Raw genomic sequence first — 20136 nt, forward strand, 5'->3', positions numbered from 1 at the left:
CAGCAGGAGGTGACGACCGCAAGAATGCGCCGCACGGCTCAGACACCAGCATGGCCAGGAACGCTCAATCCAAGTCGACTGCCATCACCCCAGGATCCGGTGGGGCGGAAAAGAGAACACACGCCGCGACATGATTCTCGGCAATGGAGTGTTGGTAGCTCCAAGAGTAGGCAAACGTCACTACAGGGAGGGACATCTGGTCAGAAAGAACAAATACCGTCGGCAAGTAGTCCACATGGCCGGACACGTTCATACAAATACTTGTCCGAGTCACCTCCGGGTACCAGTAGCAGTCAATCAATCTCAACTCACCATCAATCTGGGGCTGCTTTGGAAGGCAAAGTCCTGCCGAAATCGACTGGAACGCCATGCAGAGAGGCACCGTTGCCGGGTTTCCATACGCCAGAGTCCAGCGATCGCGGCCAGAATGCACGAAGAAAGCTTCGCGTACAAGACAAGCCAGAGAAGAGGCAACCCCATAACAATCGTGGCCATGACCATGGCATTGAGCAGTCAAAGCGACCAGAAGAGCAGTTTGGCAGGGAGAATGGGTCCACATTGCGCGAGCATGATACTAAGCTGTCTGAATCTGCACCGGGGCCGGATTTTATGCAACTGACTTCGAGCGACAGCGACAGCGATGATCACATCGCTGGGCCATCGGGGGTGCCGAAGAGAGCGAGTGAAGATGCGCATGCATCAACGCCTCACGTAGTTATGCAGAAATTCCAGCCTGCTGAGTTCGTGGACTTGAACACTCCTTGCGTCTCACCATCGAAGGACTCTGAACTGAAGAATGCTTTCCAGAGTGTTCGCCAAAGCCATAGAGCGCTCAATGAGGCTCTAAACTCAGTTTCTGAGCATAAAATAGGACCTGGACCTGCAAGAAATGAGAGCTTTGGGCCGTTACTGAACCGCCCGAATGGGCAGAGAGTGTCAAAATTGGAGCCGCTGGCCGACCAAGAACCCCGACGACCCTCATGGGCAAGGATTGGGCACCATGGCATAAAATCTTGGGAGAAGCCGAATGGTGGAGCGCAAACAGCTGAAGCCAGAACGGAAGTTGACTCTCGTCCAGAAGAGAAGTTCTCCCCGAGATCAGCAGTGGATGAGATCACTGAGCGGGTCGCAAGTCGCAGTTATGGGGCTTCGCCGCAGATGAACGCGCTTATCGACGAAGTCGAGGCTGGGATACAGGAGACCCGAAAAGTATCTGAGAACTCGACGGTGAGCAGTTGGAGAGATGCGGCGATCGACGCTGTTCTGCGAAAGTCAGTAGAAGCAGAAACAGCGAATGACCTTCCACCCCCAATCCCCCGCAAGTCCAGCAGGCAGAATTTGCGGGCTTCGATGATTGAGCATTTGCAACGAAACGCGGAAGGACCCAGTCATTCGAAAGGAGAAACGGAAGATGAACTTGGCATCGCTCGAATGCAGACGCTTCGAAGAAATCAAGCCGCACTGATTGATACGACATCGCCAGCCCAAGATTCGATAGCAGATGGTCAGAGGTATGGGCGGACGGCGCGGCACAGAGGCCCTGCCATGAGCAATAGGCTAAATCATGGGAATAGCATCTTGCCTTCGGTACAGACTAGATTTGTTGAGCATCTGCCCGAGAATGAGGACAGGTTGAGGCGACTCGGGCTGGTAGTGGGTCGGAAGAGGAGAGGAAGTGCGTGGTTTCAGAGCTTGAGGAGAAAAGCGAAATGATCCGTTATCTTGATGGCAGCAACGATCGTTTTCAGGATGATATAGTCGTGTTACCATGTTTTTCTCGATGTTTGTGTTCCATGTCGCGTGCGTGAGGAAGGAGTGAAGTGCAGCGGACTGAGCTCCGCCTGAGCTCGGTTAGACGTCATCGAGCATGGGGAGCAACATTCAGCATTGGAGCTATCCGTCTCGTAGTTCATCCTCGAAGACGCAACAATGGCGCCGTCAAGAGCAGCTCCCACCGCCTTGCGCGCTCTCCGCCAATCTCACTTCCCGAACAACCTCTCTCGCCGCTCCATCTCCGCCTACGGCTACGAACAAGCGAAAGCTCTCATCCTCCCGAATCACGGCGAACCCAAAGACGTCCTTCGCTTGCACTCTCACAGCATCTCCCCTCCGACAGGCGACGCGGTGACTCTTCGCTTTCTCGCATCTCCGATCAACCCAGCAGACATCAACCAGATCCAAGGCGTCTATCCCACTAAACCAACATGGACCACCAACCTCGGCACACCCGATCCCATCGCCGTGGGAGGCAATGAAGGCGTGGCGGAAATTATTGCAAAGGGAAGTGGAGTTTCGGGCTTGCAAAAGGGTGACTGGGTCATTATGAAACGTCAAGGCTTCGGAACATGGAGGACGCATGCTCAAACGACCAGTTCTGAAGTCGTTAAGGTGGACAAGGAAGGTTTGAAGCCTGAGCAGGTCGGCACTGTCTCTGTCAATCCTTGCACTGCATACCGCATGCTGAACGATTTTGGCAATATGAAAGAGGGAGATTGGTTCATGCAGAACGGGGCAAATAGTGGTGTTGGACGAGCGGCGATTCAATTGGCGAAGTTGTGGGGTTACAAGAGTATTAATATTGTGAGGAAGAGGGAGCAGGGGCATGAGGATCTGGTGCGAGATCTGAAGAGCTTGGGTGCGGATGTGGTTGTGACAGACGAGGAACTGCGTGGCAAGGGTTTCAGGGATCAAGTAAAGGAATTCACCAATGGTGGGAGGGAAAAGATCAAGCTGGCACTGAACTGTGTAGGTGGACCTTTGGTGAACGACACGGCGAAGCATCTTGCTCCTGGTAGTCCTGTTGTCACTTATGGTGCCATGAGCAAGCAGCCTGTGCAATTACCAATGGGGCTCCTCATCTTCAAGGACATCAATTTCCATGGCTTCTGGGTCAGTCGATGGGCAGACAAGAACCCACAGCAGAAGGAGGATTGTGTAAAGGAGATCTTGAGTCTGACGCGGGAAGGCAAATTTCAGGATATCCCAATGGATCCTCTGACATGGGACTACGATACCAAACAAGACGAGCTGGTAAATGCTGTACAGGGTACTTTGGAAGGCTTCCGGAGTGGGAAGGGTATTTTCAAGTTTGGTAATACTTGAGACATATGTAGATGTACATGAACACCGATCACCTCTTAGGCGCTGCAGCTATGCAGCTTTCATGGCAAAGAAAGCTTTTGCTTGGTAGCACTGGAGCCGGCCTGGTGGACTGGTGAACCTCCTTGCTGGACCATCTGACTGTCGGCTCTGGAATCAGATCGCGTGCGCGCATGGACTTCCAGGTTTTGAGACGTTGAAGTCATGCAGGCTGGGCCCTTCGGCGGCATGCATGCGAAAAGCGCGTGCCTGAGCTTTGGCTTTGACAACGCTACAAACACACCATTGCGCGCAAGCAAACGAGCATGAACATGTGAAATGTGGAGCACTGCTTAAGTGACATGTGCACGGACCACATGTTCTGCGTTTGCCTTTGCTTCCCTCATTGCGCACAATATAATCATTCTCTGCACGTCGGAATTCCACGCCACCTTGAGCAACTCTTTTTAAATCCAGCGCCTTCCGACATGCAGCTGTCCTGCAGGATAAAGCAGACTCTGGAGGAGCTTGCTGAGAAAACCGCGGAACTCACGCGTCAAACTGAAGAGCTGGAAGCTCAGGCAATAGCAGCCACTGCTGAAGGAATCTCTTTGACGGTCCGTTCCCAGCAGAAGGCATTTGTTGATCGACATCTAACGAGCACTTTGAAGGCCAATTTCGAGCGTATGAAGGCCAACATGGGCGTTATCGAGATAGGCATGTGGATGGAGATGCACTCCGAACTGGTCAGCAAGGTACGGAGCCCGACCACTGAATGAATGCCAGTTGTCGGAAAAGCTGACCTGGACAGAGCGCCGAGATTCTGGCCTCTTTACAGCGCAACACCTTAGAAAAGGCTCAATTGCGCGCACGATGCGACGAATGTCTCGAAGAGTGGAAGAGGCAAGCCAAGGATGCAGAGGCGGCGACGTCCGACGATTCGGCTGGTGACCACGAGTGATTTTCTTGCCAGACGAGACTTGAAAGTCGAACACCTTGCGATAGGCGTGGTCGAAGGCCTGGCACAATGGCTGGAAAGCGACGACCCAACGGGCTTCTTGTCCGCGAGGACAACGCAGCAGCGAGTGCATTGCGGCTCATTATATGATAGTGATAGAAGGATCGCTGATCTCAGCTGCTCGCGAAGATTCGCTCTTTCCACTTCACTCATGGATCACTTCGTGCATGTGAAGTAAGGTTTGACGCTAAATGCAGGCGAGCTCAGCGCGCCTGCCTCCCTCGACTACACAGTCTCGCGCTACAAACACCTCGTCACGAACATCCTGACAGCCTGACACCAATGAGCAACTCAGATACACGTTCAACCCGCTACACCTAGTTTCGGCACGAACACCATGGCGGACAGCGGCACAGAACTCCTCGCAGCCGACGGCGACGTGATTCTTGTTGTCGGTCCCGAAAAGAAGTGCATTCGAGTCTGCTCTGTGACGCTTTCTCGTGCATCTTCTGTCTTCGCAGCTTTGTTTGGACCACAGTTTCGGGAAGGTCAACAAGCACGCAGCTCGAGTGCTCCGGTCGACATTGCACTCCCAGACGACGATGCCGACGACTTTCTATTCGTGTGCCGCGTTTTGCATTTCCGAACGCCACGCTTGGAAGAAGCGGGATTGAAGGAGGGAGCCAAGAAGCTGCTCAGCCTTGCAATCGTGGTCGACAAGTATGCACTGACACATGCCTTCATGTATGCAGCTCGAACCTTGATGACGATTTGGCTGGATTCACATCACCAAAATATCTTCACCGACGACTGCAACGTTGCCAAAATCGCTACAGCGGCATATTTGTTTGATGAGCCACATTGCTTCAAGCTTGCCACTCGGAGGCTGATCAAAGATACCAATTCAAACATTACCCTGTTATGCACTCAGGATTGCGCACAGTTGCTCCCTACCCAGGTGCTAGGTAAGCATAGTCTTCGTCGGGGCCAAGGGCTCTGCCGCGACACTGACATTGCTACTAGTGGGCATCGCCGAATGCCGTAACAAGACACTGAATTGCATTAGCGAACGCATCGCCTGCCACGAGCTCGACGAAGATGTTTGCGACGCGTGTTCCAAGGCAAGCATCACGTATTACGACACTTTGCGAAAGTTCTGGCATGCTGAATCACCGACGTTGCGCAGGAATCTAAACAACAACTCGGAATTCACAATCACATATCACATCGAGAAGCTTCGGAGTATCGCTGATGAGGTGTACGAATCTGGGGAAGGATGTTCGCAATTGTGCCACATTTGCCACAACTCGATTCCCTGCATACAGTTTTACGATATCGCAGCTGAAGCTGAAGAGGAGTCGGCTGGCTTCTGCCTCATGTGCGTCAAATCGAACGCAAACGTGCTTGGGACATGCACAAACCGGCATTAAATCAGGCTGGCGGAAGAGCGTAGACGCGTACCCGGAAATGGATGCTGTAGAGTTGAAGAGACGAGCAGAGCGGTTTCGTGCACTGGAGCGGAGACACGAATGCACGGAGAGGCTTTCCGGAGGACGAAGTGGGAGATAGCCCTTGTGGGGATGCCGAGTAAATCGATTTGGTGGATGGTAATCAGGCATTCGATCAAAACCACGATGAACAGAAGTCATTAGCGCATCGAATCGAATGAGGTTGCTCTGGGGCCGGTCGCGAGGGCCGATCATATTCAACAAGGATGCGATCTACAACCCGCCACGAGCCTGTTAATTTTCCTCGTATTTGGTTCGATTGCAATAGCTTCACGTCCACCAATTTCTCCGAAGCTGGGAGGAGCGGAAGCGCACATAGGACAGCGATGGAGACATGACGGGCAAGTTACACCAGACCGATTCTCGCCGACGAGCTAGAGCAGGCATATTCAGTGCCCTCGTAAATCCTACTATAGGTATCGCTAAAAGTATCAAGTCGGCCGTACATCATTGCACCCCGAAGGAGATCGAAACCTAGCGCTGGATCCAACGTACCTGGCTAGGTAGCTCATTCTGATTGTATGTTCGAGAGGGTCAATCAAGCTTGAATACACATCTATTGCATCGATCAGACGGGCGAGAGATGCAAGTCTCGCGGGATCCACGTTCAAAAAGGATTGAGCGTACTTAAGAGCCGTCGAGCTACAGATTGCCCCTTTCAAAAGACAAAAAAAGGAGGTCCGGGCACCTGTCTACACCATTTTACTCTACCTCGAACTCTGCGCCAGAACTGATCCTCGTCAGAGGAACTCCTTAGACTGCACGGTCACAATCATATTGGAACTTGAATCGACATCAGAACAACTTCGTAGTTCGTAGGTAAGTGGTAATCTGAGTGGAAGACGCAACGTTGTGGATGTGCGAATGCTCTCATACCAAGTGAGCTAAACCCGGGTTGAAAGTGGTAATTCGAAAAGGGAATTTATACGTCAATTGGGTCTGTCTGGGTGCCGAAGGCCGAGTTGGAGCCTGAGGAGTGGCGGCGGTGAGGCGCGGGGCGGGGCGCGTGCGTGGTGAGGTGAGAGTTGAAGTGATGGCAACAATGATACAAAAATGGTGCCTGAATATGGAGCCAAGCGAAGACCGAAGGCTACCAGAACGGGAGAGGTACAGGGACTTGTTGTAAGTTTAGCTCGAAGCCTCGCGAAATAGGTATGATCTGGAACCATCGCACCTTTGGACATTGTATGCAGCTTTAACGCAATTATCTAGAATCCTCTCGATGTTGGCGTCGTCTCCGAAGGACGTGCAAACTTGTTGCCATGGGAGACGACAAAAATGTTTGCTGATGAAGAAGTTGACAGCGACAGAGAAGCGACAGCTAGATTCGAATACAAAGTCCGTGAGTTCTACTTCACAATTTGTCAGCTCCGTCCGATGTGGTTGACCGAGAAGCAGTACAAATAGACAAACATCATGCCTTATCGAAAGGAACGAGGAATTGCTTGCTACCATCGTCTACATGTTGCTCTGGGGATGGCTCACCCGATGGCAAGGCAACTCGTGGGGGCCAAGAATGCTTAGCATTTGCTTACATCGTATTGTCGATCACACGTCTCGATCCCAGCAGCGCTTACGGGCAGCCGTCGCAAATTGTGGTGCTCCGCCAGGTTTACGGTTTTGAGCTGAAGGGCAAGCCGGAGTCGGGCTTGACCCGTAACACCGAAAACACGTCCATCGAGGGTAAGCCAGGGGAGGACTGTGCTCCTCCTTGGTGCTAGTGTTGAAGAATACGACAACTTCAATACTGCATCCGTGGAACGGCGGCGAGGGCGATTGTCAATGTGCGAGCATACGTCCTGTGCCCGATCCAAAGAGGTTCTCCGCTATCCTCTTACTGGTGTATACGATGCTAGGAGCACCACAGAGGTCGGCTATTGGATAGATATGCAACAAGATTTGATATACGACTGCCTTGTCCTGGTAGCCTGTTCGATACTCACTTTAAAACGGCGCCGTCTTCCGTTTCACGAGTGCAGTATTGAAGCTACAGTGGACGCAAGATTTTACAGTAACAGGGTAGGCGAGCCTGTGGACTGCAAGCACATTAGAGTCGGCGTAAGAGGGTATGTACGTCCCCCTTGAGGCCCAGGTCGGCGAGCAGTGGTAGGAAACCTTGACCCAAATCTTGATCATTGTTGGCACGACAGTTTGCTCAGTACGAGAATATTGCTTTGCGAATCAGTTCAAGACTTGATATACTTCCTTGTGGGGAATTGTACAAAGCGGCTTGCAAGGGCATCCTAGCTAAAATCTCCCATTAGTTACTCTCAAGATTAGTGTTCCGCAATTTTGTGACACAGGAGCACGCCGATGTGTTCCATTTTTGGCCATTGCCATTTTCAGGGATAAGAGTGCCGACATATAAACAAACGCAGAGCCATACCACGGTATTGGCGTACGCAGTATCAATTCCATCGTTGTCGACAGGACCCAATCGGATTCGACGTCTACGACTCCGCTCTTGCTACAATGAAGTGCGCTATCACTTACAGCTTCGCTGTGTTCACTGCCATTGCGAGCGCGGCAGGTGGGCGCATGGTCGATGCGAAGCACAACCTTCTGTCAAGGCAACAGCAGTGTCTCCCAGAGGATCATTGTATCAACGGCAAGGACCTGACGACATGTAAGAACCAACCCCATAATCTCTAGAAGATGTAAGTCTCGTTGAAATCACCAGGCGACATGTGCTGCTCAGGTCAATGCAAACAGGAAGGCGTCCCAGGCTGCGGTGTCGTACCGGGCTCGACAATTGGTCCAGGCTGTGCTGGTGGGCCATCGCCAGCGCCAGGCACTTGTCTGCCTGCTGGTCATTGCATTTCTGGTAAAGATAATACGAAGTGTGAGTACAGAGCCGATGCTGGAAGCTTGCGGAGGAGGTCGCTAACGTGGTTGCGCTTCACAGGCAGTATGTGCTGTTCTGGATTCTGCGTGGAAGACCAGTATGGATGCGGTAGTGCGCCTGGTCAAGACCACGGAAGCGCTTGTGCAGAGGTTCCGGTCAACGCTGATAAGGGGGCTTCGAGGTGATGTGTTAGGTCGACCATCTCTCAGGTGTTTATATTGCTGAGTGAAATCGCGTCTTGCTCCGACCGGGTGTCTGCAACGAGTGCCAAGGTCGCATGGAGGTAGCCCTCAGCTTCCATAGAACTGTTCCCTGTCACAATGAACGCCATGGATGTACGTTGAAGAGGGGCGAACACATCCCAGGAGGCCTCCAAAGGTGTCTAGCGCTCCATGGACAATCGTTAAGATGTAGTGATGCGACTTTTGCTCATAAGCTCCGTCAACAATCGTAGACTGTTATGCTCGAAAGTGCGAATAACCTGGGGCACATCGTTAGTTCATACAGCATTCTCATCGCTGGTCGTTCGAGAGCAGCCTTAGCCACGCCCACGCTTCACCGCTACATGCAACCGTGACAGAGACTGTGGGGGTTATGCATTCGTAGCACCCAAAGTTCTGTACTGTCTACATCTGGTTAGCTCGCAAGCGTACAAAGACATTAGCATGCGCTATAGAGTCTTCGTGCAATGCATTCAACGCACCCTGCTAGCTGGTGAGCCTGCTCGTTATAACTTCTCAGCTTATCCGATCTGTAGACAGAATACTGACAGGCATTGTTTTCATTCATTGTTTTGAAATGAAGTATTTCTGGCCATAGCACTTCACGGTATTTCGTTCGACGACGAAGTATGTTGAGGACCTGATGGACGGTCAGCAAGAATGTCGTGCCAAGAAGAGGGCCTTGACTCAAAGAAGATCCACAGGAAGCCCTCACGCACTATGCACTCACTGACCATCGGACACGGGCATATTTGCGAAGTGACAGCGCTTGACAGCTAGCTCTCCAAGCACTCATGCCGAAGCGAGACATAGACTGCATAGCGAGAGATTGACGATCCAATGTCCTAGCTGCTTTGAATGTCGCACAGCTTCGTGAGGGGAGAGATGTATTCGGGGGAAAGACTTGTACATCCGAAGCTCGTATAAAGCGCACGTCTTTGCATCAGAAGCTGATTGCAGGGCTCTTCAATGCGGTGAATCAAGCCAGACAGTCCTTCTCGTGAGATATAAATTTGTCCTCCTAACACACATTGTAGTCCCACCCACATTCCAATCACTCGAGACAATCCACCCAACTCACACCATCATGAGCGACTTCGTAGGAGCTGGCACATACCTGATCGCTGGGGCGAAGTTTCCAAACATGTTCATCCTCCTGAACAATGGGAACAAGCAAGACGGCACCAAGCTGTCGGCCTGGTAAGGCTGTTAGACTGTGCTGAGCATTCTTTCGTTAATTACTTTCCTCGTACAGGGACAATTCCAAAAGCCCAAATGCGCATTGGCAGGTCGTCTATGCCAACGTGGGCAAGACTGGCAAGGAGGAATACCTGCTTCTCAACAGAGCCAGCGGAACGTACCTGACCGTGAGCGACAAAGGCAAAGAAGTGACCTGCACCACTCAGTCACCCCTCAACGACGTGACTCGCTGGAACATCATTCCTTTGCGCAATGGCACAGGACGGTACTGGTATATATCGAGCACTGATGTGAGGCAAAGCTGAGAGCTGACCGGTCTAGGATCGCACCCGTTAGCAACAAGACTCTAGGCTTGCACATGGCCGGCGGGAATGGCTCCAAGGGCTCCCAGATCCACATTTGGTCTGCGGCTGGAGATTCCAATGAGATGTCGCAGTGGTACTTGTACGCTGTGGAAGGTGTAAGTGAAATTTCGTGACCACGAATCTCGTTGACTCTGCGCAGGTCCCGCAAAATTTCCCAGACACTGCGAAGGGCAGTCCACCAAAGTGAGAATGTATTCGAGCTAGCTTTCCGGAATGACGTGAGGAGATGTTGGTTCAGAAGACAACCAGGACATTGATAGAGAGAACCGTGACCAAGCACTCGTTTAGTAACCAAAAAATGAACAGAAGGTGTTGATAACTCGTGCCTGAATGAGTTCGCCGCTTAAGCATTCCTCAGGCGCAAAGTATGATGGATCATGGCTTGATGGCGAGCGTCATTCGAGAATCACCACGAGCGTGGGCGTGGTTTTGCTCTTCATGTCCAGAATGGCGCCTCGCGGGCGCGGCGTGCTGGATCGGGCCTCGGGAGCAGGAGCTAACGACTGCGGTGACTCGAGAATATTTGTTTGTATGTCCGTCACATGCGTTTTGATGTTACGCAGTCAAAATGTTTGCTGATGATAAAGTTGAAAGCCAGAGAGAGAAGTGACAGCTGGGTTTCGAACACAACGTCCGTGTCTTTTGGCAGGTCTTGGCGCTTGACCCCGCCTTCTCAATTTCGCACTTGCTTTCCGACTCACCACCTCGCCAACCCAAGCTCTGACACACGACAATTCTTTTCACTCACCGCCACACTCTCCGCGCGCCATACCATTCAATCACCTCCAACGCGCGATATCACTTGCCTAATCAGGCATTTCGAATACATCGCCGCCCGGCGGGACATTACTCATAGACGGCGACTGCAGGACGGCCACGGCTCACGTGAATGTACATCAGCGCACTTCGGCTCCATCCCCGCCGCATGCGCGCCAGCACTGACTGACCGCAATGCCTGGTCCGGTGGTAAGAGCCCGACGTGGGCCTCTTGGAGGAATCAAAGGACCGGCAGTCCCTCCGAGAAAACGAGCCCCAGCCAAACAAGCCGCATCGGCGGAGAAGAAGTGTCCCAATAAGGAGTGCGGCTCTACCAGATTCAGCGAAGACGATGGCAAAATCGTTTGTCTCGACTGTTACACGGAGATCGCCGAGAACAACATCGTTGCTGAAGTCACCTTCGAGGAAAACGCTGGTGGGCGAGCCACTGTCCAAGGTGGCACCGTCAACGAGAACTCACGACACGCAAGAACCCTAGGGTCAAGTGCGTATCGCAAGGTTGGAGGTGGCGAACGAAACTCTCTCGCCGATGTTCAAAACGCTGGACGAAAGGCCTTGGAGCAGCTTTGTCCAAAGCTGGGCATACTGCAGCAGGTTCAGATACAAGCAGAGCAGATATGGGTGCTCGCTGCGAATATCAACTTCTCTGCTGGCCGGAGGACCGACGAAGTTGTTGCTGCTTGCCTGTATGCCGCCTGTCGACGCCAAAGGGACAATAAGATTCTCCTCATGGACATCGCCGAGCTTTTACAAATCAACGTCTTCCGCCTGGGCGAGGTCTACAAAGATATGTGCAGAGAGCTTTACATCACTCAAGATCATTCAGTCGGACATCAACATCTGGTCGAACTTGAACCTCTCATATACAAGTACTGCGACAAGCTTCAGTTTGCAGAGAAGACAAAAGACGTCGCGTCTGATGCGCTGAAGATCATTCGCAGAATGAATCGCGATTGGATTGTGTCTGGCCGTCATCCAGCTGGTCTTTGTGGTGCTTGCATCATCCTCGCCGCCCGAATGAACAACTTCCAGCGCACAGTGCGCGAGGTTGTGTTCGTTTCTAAAGTCGCAGATGTGACAATCGCCAAACGTGTGGAGGAGTTCAGACGCACCAAGGCCTCAGGTCTGACAGTTGACGAGTTCCGCAAATATGCCAATCGCATGGTGCATCAACATAATCCTCCCTCGTTCGGTCTTCCTGATCACAATGCCAGAAAGTTTGCGAGAGCGAGAGCTCGTCGGGAGGAGCACATGAAGATGCTCGAATTGCGAGAATCGCAAATGCGGTCACCGTCTGCACAGCACATCATAATCCCCGATGACCTCAGCGAAGGTTCCTCAAGGCTGTCTTCCGTGGAGGCAGCTACTCCGGCTCCTGATCAGACTGTGCCAGTCCCAGTGCAACATATACCTGCCGCAGCGCCGATGGTCGCAGTGCAAGGCCTAGCATCTCCCGCGGAGCAGCAGTCTACGCCTCCACCGACACAGGGTGATGAAGCACCTAACAACGGATCTCTCGAACCCAATGCAAAGCGGAAGCGGGATGATGAAGCCGAAGAACCACCTTCAGCAGATCCCGAGTCAGCTCCCCGAGTAGAATCTCCAAAACGACAGCGTACGACGGAAGGACCTGAACCTGAACCAAGTGTTCGCTATGACGCTGATGGCTTCGCCATTCCGGCTCTTCCAGTGCAGGCTGTAGCAGAGGCACTACGTGCGAGTGAGGAGCCAACGGGTGAAAAGCGTGGTCGTGGACGACCGAAAAAGGAGCCAGTACAGGCTCCAGAGGTTGAGATCTCCGAGGAAGAGCTTGCAGAGGAAGACTATCTGGAAACACAAATCGAGGAGGCCCTAGCGAATGGAGAAGTGCAAGAGATGCAGAGTGAAGTCGAGAAGCTAAAGGAAGCAGAAAGGATAGAAGCCGAGCATCAACGAGCTACTGCGCTGGCTGCTGAGCAAATGAAGGCCGACAGCGAGAAAGGCAGACAGGCTCGTCTTGCCCGAGGAGTTGACTACTTTGGCAAGGCACCTGATTGGCAGCCGGGTGTTATTCTCACTGCTGCAGAGCTTGAAGCTGAATTCGAAAACGACCCCGAGGTCGCCAATTGCATTCTGTCAGAGACCGAGAGGAAGATCAAGGAACAGATTTGGGTTGCTCACAACGAAGACTGGCTCCGAAAGCAAGCCGAAAAGGAACTCCTTGCGAAAGTCGAGAAGGCCAATCCGACGAAGAAGAAGAAAGAAGGGAAAGCGCACAAAGGTCGAGGCAAGAAGCGTAATACTTTGGGCGATGGCACGGTACTGACAGAGAGCTCGACACCAATCGAGACGCCTGCCGATGCTGCTAGGGCAATGCTGGAGAAGAGAGCGCCAATGAAGTCTCAGCATGTCGACTTCTCTGCTTTGCAGCGCATCTATGGCCGAGAAACCCCGTCTCGCGCCGGGTCGGCCACGCCGAGCGAAAGTCGATCGCAGACTCCAGCCACGAGAGAGCAGTCTGCTGGACCTGCCGAAGATGAGGACGACGGCAGTGACGAAGGGGACGCAGAGATACAGGATAATCCTGCCAAGCACGTGCAGCCAGCCACATGGGACAACTTGGACGAGGAACCAGCTGTAGAGGAAGAAGATGATGAAGATCTCTACAAAATGGCCACTGAAGGACACGACGAGTTCGGCTCCGTGTACGGAGGTGATGACGATTACGGTTCTGGCGAAGAGTACGATTAAGGAACAGACATACAGTTTTACAGATGTGGGAGCTCAGATAGTGCTGCACAAGTACTTCATAGCCCGGTATTCACGATGCACAGCCCGCGATGCAGTTCGCCGTACAAGAATCTAGAGATTCCATGCCGCTAAACATCCATAGCACCAGACTTGTTGTATAATGAACAAACCAGAATAGATGGGATGAACAGTGCCAGATTTTGGCGATTTTGTCCGCCTCGCACTGCAAGCCTATCGAACTCGTATTCGCCTCTAAACCCGCTCAAAACATATCTAACTTGAACCCTCCCTGCTTCACAACCTGTAAGAAGCCTTCAGGATCATACTTCCTACTCACTTCTTGCATGAACTCTTTCCTTCCCTGACCATACCCAGCGAAAACATCCTGTCCGCTCGCCGCATAATTGAGATAGAGATACGGATCCAGGGTCCCTTTCTCCCGCGCATAGTCTTCGCTGAGTTTCGAGATATCTCGTGAAACTTGCTCGACTAATTCATCGTCCTTCTTATCCCGCCACGATACGCACAATAATGCAATAATCAACGTATCATTCGCATGTCGAGTCTCTAACCCGAGAACATTCAGACTTCCTTTCCTCATCATAGCAGCAGAAAGAGGTTGAAAGACAAGACTCCAAACAGATCTTTTAACGCTTTTGATTCTTTTCATCTGTTCGTTGAAGATTTGTCGCATGGTTTCCATCGTGTCCAGATCGTTCTTGATCGTCAAAGTGATTTGAAACTGTCGATCTCCTAGAGGTGCCATACCGTGGAGTTCTTCAGTCGCTAAAGTGAGAGATTGGATTTTGAGGGTTGTCCAGATACGCCAGGAAATGGCTTTGAATGGTTCGAAGACGGGAGCCCAGGGTGTGGGTTTTGTGTACGAGAGTTGCTGGACAGTTAGTCGAAGACCTAGATCACGGGCGTAGGCGAATGCTGTGAGAGGACCTCCGGCGTAGGCGTCGAAGTTAGAGGGTTGGTTGAAAGAGTGGAATGCGCGGAGGACTTTTGAGGCTTGGAAATTGGGGTAGTAGGCGTAGCCGGACCAGATTTGTGCGGAGGGGAAGACTTTTGTTGTGACTTTTGTGACGATGCCGAAGTTTCCTGTGCCGCCTTTGAGGGCGCGCCAGAGGTCTGGGTGGGATTGGGCGGTGGCGTGGACGATACTGCTGTTCGCGAGTACGATCTCGTAAGAGTCGACATTGTCGCAGACCATGCCGAAGCGAGGGGAGAAGAAGGATATACCCCCTGTTGATGCAATCAGCATAATCTGACGTGAATTAACAGCGCGAAGACTGACCGCCCAGGACTAGACCTCCAACACCGACGTTGGCATTTCTGCCGCCGACCATAGCTAATTCCATGTCATCTAGCTTCGAGTAGACTTCTTTCCAACGAGCACCTACTCCAATAGTAGCTGATGAACGATCATCCGCAACAGAGATCCCGTCAAAGAGGCCCATGTCAATGGTAACGCCATCTCTGATACTTGCGAATCCAGCTTCGGGGGAGTGTCCGCCACTACGGACTGCAAATCGCACATTGTCTCCAGCTTCGCGACCCTCTCGCAGAGTCTTGATTGCAACTGATACATCCTCGGCACTCGTAGGTCTTACGATGCAAGATGGCTGCATCTCCGCCGCGTTTTCGGACCAGTATGACTGCAGGACATCGTTGTAAGTCGAATGTTGATGAGAATAAACCTGTTCCCGGAGGGCAGCTGCTAGCTTGATGCATATCGCAGATTGCCCTGTTGCATCGAATCTGGGCCCAGTGTAGGGTACTGCAGCTTGTATGTTACGCCAGCTGAGAAGCTGAGGTAGGAGCAAGGCGAGTACGCCGATCACTAATCCGCCCAAGAGAGTCACTGGCCATCCGGCACGGAACCTGAACACCATCTGCAAAGCCGCCCGGAATTTCTGTCAGTGACATGAAGTGTATTTGAGGAAGTGAGGCTTCTCTACAGCTGCGTAGGTCAGATCTTCATGTTTCCAACTCATCCTTCGTTCCACTGTAGGATGAGGCTAGGCAGAATCCGGTAAAGCTGGTTGGAGCTGCAGCGGGTGGAACATTCCGCCACCACTTCAGCTCACGACTGCGGCATTTTTTCCGTATATCCTTGAGCTGGTAGTTCCTGATGACCAGATTCCAAGATCAGATCAGAAACAAATCTTCAAAAACGTCCTCAACACTGCATTGCCTCTCCGCTGCAACACTGGCAATAGCCTCGCCATCCATAATCCCATGCAAATAACAAGATCCGACCACTTTGAACGTGGTGAGAGATCTGCCACGATAAGCAGGATCCAGCAATTTTCGTTCCTTAGCAGCGGCGACGTCCTCGGCATCAGCATACTGAGCACCACGAATAATCAGTGGCATATTCAGAGAAGCCACCACGAATATGTAGTCGCCTTGCTGCACATCCTCGGCAAAGGTAATGCCAATACGGCCATTGCCCGTACAGAAGAATTTGTACAATGACATGCTGGCGTCGAGGAATACACTGGGATGTTGCACGAACTGTCCGGGATATGTGCGCATTGCGTCGATGCCTCGTCGGTGCTCTTCAACATCTTCACGAGTCATTCGACGCATGGGCTGCTCTGGCTGTGGCTTTCCGTCTTCATCGATCGGATATGGCCTCATGCTGTCGGCACATAATGCCCGGATCAACCCTTCGTCTTCGAATGTATCGTGTTGAAACGTATCTCCATATCGGGTCGCGTAGTCGTACATGTCCATCCAGTCCATTGGTATCCAGCCATCCATTAGCTTTTGGGGATGGATATTTGAGTAACCTTTGTCGTGACCTGAGAGGTCTGTAATGTTGTCAACCATTAAGCCACGCACGTGGATGATGCCTGTTGCAGGAGGTTTGGCGAAGAATTTGCTGCTGGCTGAAGCATTGAAGAGGTGATCGAATTCAGCTAGCATATTAGGTCTGCGTTGAGTGCTTGCGCCGGGAAAGCGAATACCACTACGAACTGTCATAGATCGAATGCCGGAATTGATGAGGTCTTCATCCGACAGTGCAACCGCATCCGAATAGAAACGGTCGTTGCCCTTAGATGTAGTGCGCAGGTCGGGAACCCAGGTTGGCAATTTGCGGTCCTCGGGATAGGATTCATACATCAAAGCCAATGACTTGCTGGCCGTCATGAACTCGAAAGCAAATTTCTGCAAGACTTCAGCGATAGGTAGTTTGTAGTCAGGCGTGAGTATTGAATTGCCCAGGTCTCTTTCTAGCAATCCTAGAATGCCATACACGCAGTCTAGCTCGCCTGTTTGCTCAGCGCCTCGCATATCTCGAAGGAGATAAGGATGTTTCGTCAGTGGCTTGTCGAAAGCTATTATAACCGAAATGCTGTTCAGGATGAAATTCAGTGGCTGGTGGGCCTTCCAAACATCCTTATCGTTATCTACAACGCCCCATAAGTCGCGGTCGCCTTGGTATGGTAGAGCTGCCTGCAAGTGTGTAGACAGAAGATCAAGTTTGCGATGAAGGTTCCGCAGGTTTAGATCATGCTGGGAGTGTCTGCCGCAGTGTATGGAAAGTCTTTTGGCGAGTACAATTTCTTGTGTGATCCAACGCCGTCGCCAGTATTGGTTGCGAAAAATGTCAGCAAGCACACCGAAGCTCTCCAGAATAGCCTTGGCTCGATCTGGGTGTAGTCCCTGTGCCGGGGGCTCAACGTCTATGACGCCAAGAGAATATTCTTTCAGCAAGCGGAATGCCGGGTCAGTTCGTTCTTTAGATTCAAAGTCGCGAGGGTCCAACCAACTCCTCACGTTACGTGCTTGAGAGTATATTTTGAACATCAACGGTATTTGCCAGGTCTTCTCGGACAAGTCAAGCTGATTAATACACACTGCATCGATCCAGAGCCGTACTGGTAACCGATCACCGCCTGCGCTAGAGCTACGGAATGCTTTCAATGCCGAATGCAGATTCTTCGTGATTTGCCATGAGACCCCATTGAGGAATATCTCGGTCGTGATTTTCGGATCGCCCCATTGGTAGGAAAGTGCTTCATATTCAGGGTCGTTGCCGAGGTTTACTGTCTCTAGAGTGAGGTGTATGGGTTGGTCCCTGGAGGATGGGTCTTCGGGCGTCAGGACGGCGATGCGTATTTGGTTCTTCCTCTGATCCAGCTTCTTGTACGGAGAACTTGTCAAAGGTCTCCCGCCAGAGGATGATGAAAAGCTTGACGAGGCGAACAGGGCTTTAAATCTCTGTCGTGCACGTTCGTCCATACTTGTCGCTGTCTTGCTGAGAGTGCGATGCGGCAATCTGAGCACAAAGCTGCAAATGGCGGAAGGTCATGGTCATGCAACATGTATGCAAAAAAACCGATCAGCCCTCGTATTGCCCGATTAGGTATGTGTAGCGCCTAGAACACGCCCAAACTGTGAGCTCGAGCGCCACGAAACAGTTCCTGCAGCTCAGCTACGGCATTCCGTGAGATAATCCTGGCATCACCTCAGACAGCTTTCCATTCCATTGCCTCCAGATGAGCGGAACGTGAGTTTGGCGATGAGCGCGCTGTGTCCGCCATGACAATGCAGAGAAGCGTACTGCTCCAGAACACTATCCGTCAGGAACTCGGTGATCGAGTACATTGGTGTCCGGCTCTCAACTTGCTCGAGCAGCCTGCAGTAACTGCTTAGATTGATCACATTATTTTCGTGCAAACAGAAGTTGATGATAGCGTGAAGAAGGAGGTGCGGTCTCCAACTGGAGCACCGGGCCGAGGCTTTTCGGAAGGCTGATGAACGTGCCGACATCGCTTGCTTTCCATGCTCCATCAACAACACGCGTGTTCTTGTCCATGCACACTATTGGGACATATTCACTATCCAAATGGCTGCTGCTACCCGCTCTCTGCGGCTCTTGAGTCGTGGTACGTCAACTCAGCTTGTAGGCCAGATACGACCTCAGCGAAGATGGCTAGCCACGCCAGCTTCAGATCCAAGCAACCTGCCATTGGCTGGAATCAAAGTGCTTGATATGACCAGAGTGCTTGCTGGTGTACGTCCTGTTGACATCGGAGTAGACAGTATGCTTACAGTATGTAGCCATATTGCACACAAATTCTTGGCGATTTAGGGTATGCACGATGAGCCCAGTACGACCACCTCCAGGTGTGTTATCGGCGAAGCAAGCTTACAAAACTACAGGGCCGAAGTCATCAAAGTCGAACATCCAACAAGAGGCGATGATACCCGAGCATGGGGACCTCCGTATGCATCGTACAAAGAACAAAGCACCAAGCAAGGCTCAGGCGAAAGTGCATATTTTCTAGCTGTACGACCGCATCAGACAGAGAACATGGCGAACTGGCTCTAACAAAATGCAGGTCAATCGCAACAAGAAATCTATAGGCCTCTCTTTCCAGTCTCCATCCGGTGTCGAAATACTCCACAAACTCATCAAAGAATGCGACGTCCTTGTCGAAAACTACTTACCCGGCGCGCTGGCAAAATACAACATGGACTACCGCAGCGTCTCCGCCGTAAACCCCAAAATCATCTACGCCAGCATCACAGGCTACGGCCAAACGGGACCAAACAAGAACCGCGCCGGCTACGACGTAATGGTCGAAGCAGAAATGGGTCTCATGCATATCACCGGCCACCGCGACGGCCCTCCCGCAAAAGTCGGTGTCGCTGTCACAGATCTCACAACAGGTCTCTACACCAGCAACTCCGTAATGGCAGCCCTCCTCGCTCGAGCCAAAACAGGCAAAGGCCAACACATCGACGTCGCACTAGCAGACTGCCAAATCGCCACCTTAGCCAACATCGCTTCATCTTGTCTCATCTCTGGTAAACCTGACTCTGGCCGCTGGGGAACCGCGCATCCTAGTATCGTACCTTATAAAGGTTTCAAGACTTCCGACGGAGATATTCTGCTAGGTGGAGGGAATGATCGATTATTTGGTATTTTGTGCGAGAAGATTGGAAAGCCGGAGTGGGTGAGTGAGGCGAGATACAAGACGAATGCGGATCGTGTGAAGGTGAGAGATGAATTGGAGGAGAAGATCGAAGCTGTGACGAAGACAAAGACTACGGAGGAGTGGTTGGGGATTTTTGAGGGGAGTGGAATGCCGTATGCGCCGATTAATGATGTTAAGACGACGTTGGAGTTGGAGCATAGTAAGTCTTCGAAAACGAGATTGATGTGTCCCAAAAGAATTTTTGAAGTGCTAACAGGAATTGTAGCACGAGAACGAGGTATGGTTACTGAAGTCGAGCATCCGGAATGTGGACCTATGAAGCTCGTTAGCCCGCCCGTCAAGTTTAGTGATACGAATCCAACGATACGAAGCCCGCCGCCTACTTTGGGACAGCATACCGAAGAGGTGCTGACTGAAGTTTTGGGGATGAAGCAAGACGAGGTAGAAGCGTTGAAGAAGCAGGGTGTGGTATCGTAGAGCTATAGAGAACGCAA

General features: G+C 51.8%; 10 protein-coding genes across 10 annotated transcripts; 8 read left to right on the plus strand and 2 right to left on the minus strand.

Annotated features, from left to right (window-relative positions):
- Window positions 1-24: 24 nt before the first annotated feature.
- RHO25_003657 (uncharacterized protein) lies at window positions 25-1713 on the plus strand (the record flags this gene model as incomplete). Its single annotated transcript, XM_065602427.1, has 1 exon — window positions 25-1713. One exon carries the CDS (start codon window positions 25-27, stop codon window positions 1711-1713), a length of 1689 nt encoding a protein of 562 aa, XP_065458499.1.
- A 216-nt stretch (window positions 1714-1929) lies between these two features.
- On the plus strand, window positions 1930-3102 carry RHO25_003658 (uncharacterized protein; the record flags this gene model as incomplete). Its single annotated transcript, XM_023599148.2, has 1 exon — window positions 1930-3102. The coding sequence occupies one exon, from the start codon at window positions 1930-1932 to the stop codon at window positions 3100-3102; it is 1173 nt and encodes a 390-aa protein (XP_023455658.1).
- Window positions 3103-3566: 464 nt separating this feature from the next.
- On the plus strand, window positions 3567-4039 carry RHO25_003659 (uncharacterized protein; the record flags this gene model as incomplete). The annotated part of the gene is made up of 2 exons (XM_065602428.1): window positions 3567-3833; window positions 3890-4039. The coding sequence occupies 2 exons, from the start codon at window positions 3567-3569 to the stop codon at window positions 4037-4039; spliced, it is 417 nt and encodes a 138-aa protein (XP_065458500.1).
- Window positions 4040-4433: 394 nt separating this feature from the next.
- On the plus strand, window positions 4434-5466 carry RHO25_003660 (uncharacterized protein; the record flags this gene model as incomplete). Its single annotated transcript, XM_065602429.1, has 2 exons — window positions 4434-5001; window positions 5060-5466. The coding sequence occupies 2 exons, from the start codon at window positions 4434-4436 to the stop codon at window positions 5464-5466; spliced, it is 975 nt and encodes a 324-aa protein (XP_065458501.1).
- Window positions 5467-6597: 1131 nt separating this feature from the next.
- RHO25_003661 (uncharacterized protein) lies at window positions 6598-6951 on the plus strand (the record flags this gene model as incomplete). Its single annotated transcript, XM_065602430.1, has 2 exons — window positions 6598-6666; window positions 6757-6951. The coding sequence occupies 2 exons, from the start codon at window positions 6598-6600 to the stop codon at window positions 6949-6951; spliced, it is 264 nt and encodes an 87-aa protein (XP_065458502.1).
- Window positions 6952-9697: 2746 nt separating this feature from the next.
- On the plus strand, window positions 9698-10362 carry RHO25_003662 (uncharacterized protein; the record flags this gene model as incomplete). Its single annotated transcript, XM_023599149.1, has 4 exons — window positions 9698-9810; window positions 9866-10081; window positions 10132-10270; window positions 10315-10362. 4 exons carry the CDS (start codon window positions 9698-9700, stop codon window positions 10360-10362), a joined length of 516 nt encoding a protein of 171 aa, XP_023455659.1.
- A 764-nt stretch (window positions 10363-11126) lies between these two features.
- Window positions 11127-13682, plus strand: RHO25_003663 (uncharacterized protein; the record flags this gene model as incomplete). The annotated part of the gene is made up of 1 exon (XM_023599150.2): window positions 11127-13682. The coding sequence occupies one exon, from the start codon at window positions 11127-11129 to the stop codon at window positions 13680-13682; it is 2556 nt and encodes an 851-aa protein (XP_023455660.1).
- A 262-nt stretch (window positions 13683-13944) lies between these two features.
- RHO25_003664 (uncharacterized protein) lies at window positions 13945-15580 on the minus strand (the record flags this gene model as incomplete). Its single annotated transcript, XM_023599152.2, has 2 exons — window positions 13945-14930; window positions 14983-15580. 2 exons carry the CDS (start codon window positions 15578-15580, stop codon window positions 13945-13947), a joined length of 1584 nt encoding a protein of 527 aa, XP_023455654.2.
- Window positions 15581-15836: 256 nt separating this feature from the next.
- RHO25_003665 (uncharacterized protein) lies at window positions 15837-17939 on the minus strand (the record flags this gene model as incomplete). The annotated part of the gene is made up of 1 exon (XM_023599153.2): window positions 15837-17939. One exon carries the CDS (start codon window positions 17937-17939, stop codon window positions 15837-15839), a length of 2103 nt encoding a protein of 700 aa, XP_023455655.1.
- A 607-nt stretch (window positions 17940-18546) lies between these two features.
- Window positions 18547-20119, plus strand: RHO25_003666 (uncharacterized protein; the record flags this gene model as incomplete). The annotated part of the gene is made up of 5 exons (XM_023599154.2): window positions 18547-18714; window positions 18762-18793; window positions 18864-18990; window positions 19043-19841; window positions 19908-20119. 5 exons carry the CDS (start codon window positions 18547-18549, stop codon window positions 20117-20119), a joined length of 1338 nt encoding a protein of 445 aa, XP_023455656.1.
- Between the last annotated feature and the right edge of the window lie 17 nt (window positions 20120-20136).

The sequence above is a fragment of the Cercospora beticola genome, chromosome 2 (assembly GCF_033473495.1).
Source record: "Cercospora beticola chromosome 2, complete sequence".
Classification (NCBI taxonomy): domain Eukaryota; kingdom Fungi; phylum Ascomycota; class Dothideomycetes; order Mycosphaerellales; family Mycosphaerellaceae; genus Cercospora; species Cercospora beticola.